The following is an 8,184-nucleotide window of genomic DNA, read 5'->3' as shown; positions in this document are numbered from 1 at the left end:
ACTGTGTTTTAAAGAGAGCTGGATCTAGTTGTTAGGTTGTATAGAGCTTGTCTTAGAGCTGATCAGTATGACACCTTGCAGTTAGAGTTCTTGGCTCTCAGTGATCTCTGAAGAAAGTTGGTATGGAATGAGCAGGTAGAGAGAGATGTGCCAAGTGGAAGCATTTTCATTAGCCATTCTTGTCCTTCTTCAGACAAAATGCAACTTGGTCTTGGCAGCCACCCAGAATGCATAAAAGCTGGAGGAGTGAAAAACTGGGTAAACAGGTAAAAGCTGGAGTGGGCAGGAAGATACTTGGACAGGGGTATGGGGACACATGCCCAAAATGTTCTTTGTCTTCTAGTTAAGGTGCCGGCACCTGTCAACCTGACGGTGACGAAAACAAACGACCAGGAGTATGAACTGAGATGGGTAAAACATGCCCTACATTATAAAAGTACAAGACAGACCTATGAAGTCTGGTACTGGAAAGCAAACCAGCCCTTGGAGGTAGGTGATTGTGGTGCTGGGTGACTGGGTCTCCTGGGAAATGTTGGATAGGAATGATAATTTTTCTTCCCCTCTTTAATCCATTCTCCTTTTCTCTCTTCAGATTGCCAAGCCCACCAGCATCAGCATTGATGAGCCCCCTTTGGTCCTTCGCCAGGGCAGTTTGGACCCATTAACATGCTATAGGGCAAAAGTACGGGCAAGGGTGCGTGCATCCTCTGCCTATAATGGCACCTGGAGCGAGTGGAGTGAGGAGTACACCTGGAAAACAGAGCACGGTACCTCTGACATGGTGTTCTATGTCAGGGATTTTATTGAGAAACAAGGTGTGGTCCATAGGGGAAAAGTCCCCTGGGCTGGGGCTTAGGGGGAGCCATGGTTTCCCTATATTAAATCAAGCAAAGATCCTTCCCAGAGGTTCCTTACTGCCTGGCCCCATGCTTCAATTGTTAAATATGGGGTATACTGGAATGGGAGCCATGGATGTGAGGACGCTGCTAAGGGACAGTGTGAGAATCAGGGGTTGGAAGTGAATGATCAGGGTGAGGAAGGTGCCACAAAAAGGATTGTTGTCCTGTGATATATTAAAGTGTTTTGCATCTGTCTTAGATCCATTTCTCCCAGGCAAGGTGAAGATCAGTTGGCCATAACATTTCCCCCCTATACACACATGAGTAGTTTTTCTCTGTGCTGCAAACCCTGGAAGTATCAAGGTAATTACTGTTAAGGGGCATGACACACAGTGATTCCTAGTGAGCAAAGTTAACCTGAAAGTGGACCACCAGGGAGGGAAATGCATGAATCTAAGCAGAGGGACAAAGCTTTCAAGTAGGAGGTGTGACCAAATACATTCCTAGACCTTCAAAGGTTGATTTTTTTCTTTCTTGTAAGCTTGAGCAAGTGTCAAGGAATTATAGTAGCTGTGGTCTCTATCTCTTTCCCCTTTCCTTTCCTTCTCCTTCATGTTACTGATATGTTCTCTCATTCTTAGGTTTGCTCCTTTTTAGTCTAAAAATGTCATTACTTTCTTAATAGTCCTAACAGGGGGCTGGGAAGGGTTGTCTCAGTATTTTTCTCTCTCCTTTTTTGTTCTCAGTTTTGGCACCATATGTACTCATAGTTATTGCCATATTCTTCACCATCATGCTGGTAGCAGTTGGCTGGTACAGCTGTAAATATCTCCTCAGGTAAGTCTGTACTGTTTGGTGAAGGGATTTTCCAGGGGCCATGGCAGAGTGAGTGATCCTCCATGTCCTCCATGATCACCTTAGTTCAGCCCTGGGGTACAGCAGGGAGCTCTGTCTGTGACTGGAAGATGGGGTTAGTGCAGTGTCCTGGAGGTTCAGGGCCTCCATGGTGTTATGGTGGCCTAGGGCAAGGCTGTGTGCTTGATGCAGCCTTTGCCTCCCAGCATCCACAGACCAGATGCCAACTCTGCATCACTGTTGTTGTTGTTGCAGCAAGAAGAAGAAATGGGAGGAAAAGATTCCCAATCCCAGCAAGAGTCGCATGCTGCAGGGCTTCTTCCAGGTAAGAGGGGGCTGCACGCTGTAGAGTTGCACCTGGGAAGAGGGAGGAGGAAGGAGGGCAGGCTGCCCTGGGCCTTCCTGCTAGGGGAAGTAGCCAATCTGGAGTCTGTCCACTCACAACCCCCAGCTGGCAGGAATTGTTGAGGATGCTGTGGGCAGAGTGGATACCGCAGACAAGATCTTTGGTCTCTTCTGTCTTTCACCATGCTTCAGTGGCCAAACCTGAGGTTTTAGACATAAAGGGGCCCGCCCGCATGCACGCACACACGCACAGTCTCCCTATTCATCCTGCAGTATTTTTTTCCCCAACCTGTATTTTTATTACCTGTTACTGGGTGAACCTCACAAGGTGCAAGAGGACAAAAGGATCTATGCAAGCTTCAATGTCCTGTGCTCAATTATTTTTAAGGGTAAAGATCTTCTCCCAATATTCACATTTCCCAGGCAGGATCAGCATAGTGTTTGATTTCTTGGACCCAGGGTAGGCATTGCCCCTATGGGCTGTGGAGGGATAAGACAGTTGGATGAGTCATCATCATCCTGCCCCATCCCATGGAACAGTCCATCTCTTTGATAGGCATCTGGCTGGGGTCATCTGACCCCAGCACTCTTTACTGCCCACGGAAGGGGGCTGCCCAGGGCAGGGGGTCGGACTCGATCTGTTGAGGTCCCTTCCAACCCTAGCATCTATGAATCTATGACACTTGACTGATCTAGGATGATGGAACTTGTCTAGGTTCCCTTGCTGAAGACATAATCCCTGCACTCCTCTCCCCTCCTTGATCTTGTTTCTGGTGGCATAATTCATCCCTGATGCTTCTCCCCCGTCTGCCTGTGGTCCTTTCCTTGGTCCTATTTGTGTGGTGTCTGTGTGCCCCACAGTCTTTAATAGTTTTATCCTCATACTGCCTTATAGAGTGGAAGTCTGTGAAGTCACTTATCTAAGGCCACACAGGAAGTTTGAGGCAAAGCATGGACTAGGCAATGATCCTAAGCATTGGGGTCACCCCTCCCATACTCATATGCACAAATTTGTCCTGTAGAGATGAAACAGCCATCTCTACAGGACAAGCTTTCAATACTGTGCTGGGCTATAATCCCACTTTAATTACCATGGCTATTTTTGCCACTGTGTATTACTTTGCATAGCTGGACTTCCTCTTTCTCTCCTGCTGATCAATCTCCCAATGCATTTAATCCCGCCTGGAGAGTCTTTGAATTTTGTTAAGTTCTACCTAACTGAAATAAGATGGTTTCATCAGCAAACTTCACTACTTTGCTGCCCAAACCTAGCTCCAAAAAAACAACACTTTTTTTTTTTTTTTTTTACATAGAACACACTCCCAAATATAATATACACCTTGTTTTTGAAAGGTAGAATTAAGAAAAAAGATAGATATAGCTATAGATATATATTATATAATATATTTTGTGTTCCAGGTCAAATTAGCCAAATCAGTTCCAAATCATACCAACTGAGCAGAACTCAATCATTCCAAAAACCATATTGATTGAGCAGGCAGAACTCAATCATTCTAAACACTGTGTATGGTGCTACAACCGGGGAGCATCCTTCATCCCACGCTCTCACCAGGACTTCAGATACTCCCAAATCCATTGGCAGGCATCCCACATGCAGGCTCAAGCCCAGAGGTTTTGGGATTTGGATGCCCCCATCTACACTTGATCTGAGCCAAAAGGCTGAGAAGCGATGGATATATGATTTTGAAAAGAGCTAAAGAGTCTGTTAAAGAGAGGAAGAATCTTAACTAAAGAGGCTGTGAAATAGAAAGACCAGGAGCACACAGCAGAATTACCCTAAGAAAGGTTACCTTGATTAGAGGACCATCTAGATTTAAAAAGAGAAACAATGGCTGACACCTGTAGAGTGAAGAACTATGAGCAATTGACTCCCTCAGCTGCCTGAACAATACTACAGCTGCTGCACTGTAGAGCATGAATCAAACCAGGGTATTTCCAACTCTAGGGCAACAAATCCAGCTTCCAGGCTTAATATGTGCACTCCAATTTGGGGGGCTGATTTTTGGAGAAAAGGCATGCGTTGTAGGTGACAAAATATGGTAATTCATACTGGGTCTAGGACTAACCCTTGGGATAAGTCACTGGGAACCTCGCTTTGCTCAGAGGAGCAGCTGTTTCATAATGACCGGCCATTTCTGATCACTTAATTTATTTGAAAGCCAAAACTGGACCTTCTTCTTTACCCCATAGTTTCAAATGTCACTTGTTTTAGATGCCTTTTCTTATCCAAAGCTTTCCAACACCCAGGACATAGGGTGGGGTATCACTATGTTGTTATGATTTTCTGTCTTCTGCCCCTACCAACTGTGTTCCCTACAGCCTCTGCAAGGCAAAGCTACCATTGCACGAAGTAGCAGCACCTGCCTACGCAGTTGCTGCTGACTCCTTGAGTAGAACTGCCATTACACATGCTTCCCGGCATGACACACAGGGCAGAGATGGGTGATGTGGAAATGTAAGAAAGAACAGAATAGACCTGACAGAAGCACCAGGAGCAGTACTTCCTTTGGTGTATGCCTGCCTGCATCTACTGCTCTTGGCTCTCTCTTGCTATCAAAGGATCCCTGCTTCCTGAGGGTGTGCTGCCACTGTAGTTTCTCTTTTCAGAAGGTATCATTAAGAAATCAACTGCCCAGCAGCCTGCCAGACTTCAACAGGGAGAACCATTTGGTGAAGGAGCAGGCCAACTCCCTGCAATTGCTGGATGGGTGAGTGAACAGTATACTGCTGAGTTGGTGATCGTGCTCTCCAGCATGTCCTGAGTGCCCCCAGGATCTCAGCATGCCTGGTGATGGCTGCTTCTATCAGGGAGGAGGTGTAGCAGGAGGCTTGGTGTGCTTGCTATTTTAAGAGAAGGCAGACTGCAGATGGAGCAGTCTGCAGGTACTGCAGGATGCAGTCAGGTGTCCCATGATCCAAAAGGGGGCTGGGTTTGCAGGATATAAGCCCAGAGCCTGAGCTGGAGTGGGGGGGTCTAATCCTGGCAGTCAAGATGCAAGGACTTTCTGGGCAGCAGGGCTGCACCCAGGCTCCTGCCATCACCTGAACTGCAGTAAACAGACTGGTGGTTTAGGGACTGAGACAAGGGGAGGCAAAGTGGTCTCAGTGGGCCCAGGAGTGGGGCCAGGGCCCAAGAGGTAGGGGCCAAGGCTGAATAGCAGGGCCACAGCCAAATGGTCATGAGAACAAGGAGGGTCAGGGACCCATAGCCTACAAGGCATGAGAGGCAGAGTCAGGGACTCCTAGCCCAGGAAGGGTGAGCAGGGCTAGGGAGTCTGGAGGTCTCAACTGACCTAGGAGCAGGGCCAGAGCCTGAGAAGAGGGGTCAAAGGCTGAGGAGGGCCACAGCTGGAGATCATCAGGGTCAGGGACTGACAGCCCAGAGAAGGGTGGAGTCAGGGGCAGGGGCCCTGTGCTTGAGGACAGACAGTATTGGGCTCAGGGACCCAGGGCTGTACCCAGGAGTAGTCAAGTTGGGGGAGTGCCCAGGTGTGGGCAGAGAGAGACAGCTAGTTAGCAAATGGTGACATCAGCGAGGTATAGGCATGGTATAAGGGGCATTTGGAGCCATGTTATGAGCCCTTAAAGCAAAGTAGAGACACCTGAATACCAACATGGGATCAGGGATCCCTGGGGAAGCCTCCTTTTCCAAAGATGTATGAACAAGAAGGCAAGACAGGGGAGGTGAAGGGGAGTTAGCCTGAGGATGAGGGCTGAATAGGGGTTGAGCGGCCACCAGTGGGCATCATGGCCTGTTACAGGGGGTGGAACATTTAACTCATGTTTGACCTCAGCATGTCCTCTGTGTGGCCATATGGAGACACCAGTGAGTGGATGTGCAAGTTCAGGGTTCTACTATGTACGAAAGGATAAGGAAAAAACATGGCCCTCACACTCTCTTGGCTACCCCTCTGGAGATAGCCTTGCATAAATGCCCTTGGTTTCCCAATCTGGAAACAGTCATGCATCACCCCCCACCACAGACTAACCCATATCCTGCCTCCTCTTATCAGGTGGACATGACAGTCTTTCTTGCTCTTGAAGCTAATTTTGGCTCTCATAGTATAAAGGAGCCATAAGGGAAATGCAGTGGCCACAGGAGCTGTGTAGGGTCATCAAAAAACTGCCCGTGGTGCCATTCCCACAGCCCTGTGTTTGGGGAGCTACAGAGGCAGAGAGAGGATGTGGACATAGTGTTCTAGCCAGGGAAGTTAGAATAACCCCTGGGCTCAGATAAGAGTTCTGTCTTTTAGGGAGCAGGTGCCCAGCTATTTTTGGTGCCTTGGGTTGGGCATCTGACATCTCTAGGCAAGCCTGGGAAACATGAGCTATTCAGGCTGTTTGTTATAATCCCTCTCTCGTCTTCCCTGCCCCCTCCCTTCATCCAGCTTCTTGTTCAGGGTCAGTAAGATCCTTGTGGCCAGGACACTTTATTCTCTAAATATTAGGGCTGTACGAAGCTTCAGTCCTTGACTTGATTCAGTGGATATTTGGACCAATTTGGTGGCCGAATCTCCAAATCCAAATCAAATCGGAGGACCCTTAATCTCTCTGAATCAAATCGGAACCCTCCAAATCGATTTGGAGAGGTTCAAAAAGATTCAGACATAGAGACAGCTTTTAAATATTTTGTCTACATACCTCCAGGCAGCAGGGGCTCTGAGCGTTGTGGTGCTGGGGCACATGGAGTGTCCCACAGAAGTGCTGGGGGCTCCCCAGTGCACTCAGCAGCAGACCCAGAAGTGGACCAAAAGCACTTCCAGTCCACTTGCAGGTCCACTAGGGAGCATGCAGGAGGGTTTCCCTGCACCTGCCCAACTCAGTGACTGGTGCCTCCTGGGTTTGAGGGGGCACCTGGGGTCCCCCTGTGGCTGATCACCAAGCTGGGGGGGGGTGCAGAGGGATCCCCCTGCATGCTCCCCGGTTGACCCAGAAGTGGACCAGAAATACTTCCAGTCCACTTCTGGGTTCACTGCTGAGCACGTGGAGGCCCCACCCTTGCACTCCTGTGGGACGCTCCATGCGCTCTAGCATCCCAGCGACCATGAGCCACGCCTGCTACCTCAAGGTATGTAGAAAAAACTTTTAAAGCTGTGTTTATGTCCGAATCACTGATTATCTGAATCAGCATCAAATCTTCACATTCAGATTCAGTTGAATTGAATCAGGGACAGTGATCTGAATCAATGAATCGAATCACTGTCCCTGATTCGGGCCAACCCAAATCCGCATCAAATGGAGCCCACTTCGCACACCTCTACTAAACATGTCTGTGAAGTGCCAGGCAGTAGGGCTGTGCGAAACAGCACCGTTCTGTTTCACCTTGAGTTTCAAAGTTTCGACAGAACAGCATTCCGTTTCAAATTTAATTTTGATTCAGAACAGCTGTTCCATTTTGCTTCATCAAAACAGTGAGGCTGTTTCGACGTTTTGCTAGATCGGACTTGGGGCGGGGATGTGACTCCCCATCCCCCACGCTACATTGGACTGGGGATGGGGAGTCAGCCCCTGGTCCAATCTAGCCCCAGGGATGGGAAGTCAGTCCAACTGGGCTGACTTCCCACCCCTGGTCTGATTTAGCTCTGGGGATGGGAAGTCAGCCCAGTTGGGCTGACTCCCCATCCCCTGCCAGATCTTGCGCCAGGGATGGGAAGACTGACTTCCCATCCCCAGCGCTATGGTCGAAACATCTTGACTTTCAAAATGTTTTGACTAGCCTTGTTTTGTTTCGAGACTGTTTCAATGCCCTTTGTTTCACTTCGATTTTGCTGTTTCAACCTCAAAATGAGTCAAAACGGCTGTTGAAAATTCGCTCGCACAGCCCTACCAGGCAGTTATGGAGCTTCACAAATGCAGAGGTTGGTGATCCCATTCTCAAAAGGGTGACAGGCAGCTTGATCCATGTGCCATGGGAATGTGGGAATCCCCACTAGTCCACATAGTCCAGGGTCACGTCACCACAAGAGGAGAGTGCTAGATGCTCCAGATGGAAGTGCAGGAAACCCTGCCATGCAGGAAAAGGTTCTTTCTGCCTCTCAGAAGCAGTGTTGCCAACTATCGTGATTTTTGGCATTGTTCTTAAAGTTGGTGCTTCAGGAATGTGAAAAACTTATCTCTTTCTTTT

At 48.5% G+C, this 8,184-nt stretch overlaps 1 protein-coding gene across 1 annotated transcript in view; it reads left to right on the top strand.

The window, feature by feature from the left end:
- CSF2RB (colony stimulating factor 2 receptor beta common subunit) overlaps positions 1-8,184 on the top strand; it is a 30,867-nt gene that overhangs the window by 19,674 nt on the left and 3,009 nt on the right. The window contains exons 9-13 of the mRNA XM_006026006.3: positions 344-489; positions 593-767; positions 1,586-1,676; positions 1,950-2,019; positions 4,668-4,768. Coding sequence (XP_006026068.1) covers positions 344-489; positions 593-767; positions 1,586-1,676; positions 1,950-2,019; positions 4,668-4,768 — 583 coding nt within the window. The remainder of the gene's footprint in view (positions 1-343; positions 490-592; positions 768-1,585; positions 1,677-1,949; positions 2,020-4,667; positions 4,769-8,184) is intronic.

This window comes from Alligator sinensis, unplaced genomic scaffold (genome assembly GCF_000455745.1).
Source record: "Alligator sinensis unplaced genomic scaffold, ASM45574v1 scaffold215_3, whole genome shotgun sequence".
In the NCBI taxonomy this organism is placed as follows: Eukaryota; Metazoa; Chordata; order Crocodylia; family Alligatoridae; genus Alligator; species Alligator sinensis.
The sequence above is the reverse complement of the archived record's forward strand: the minus strand, read 5'-3'. Positions and strand labels throughout refer to the sequence as shown.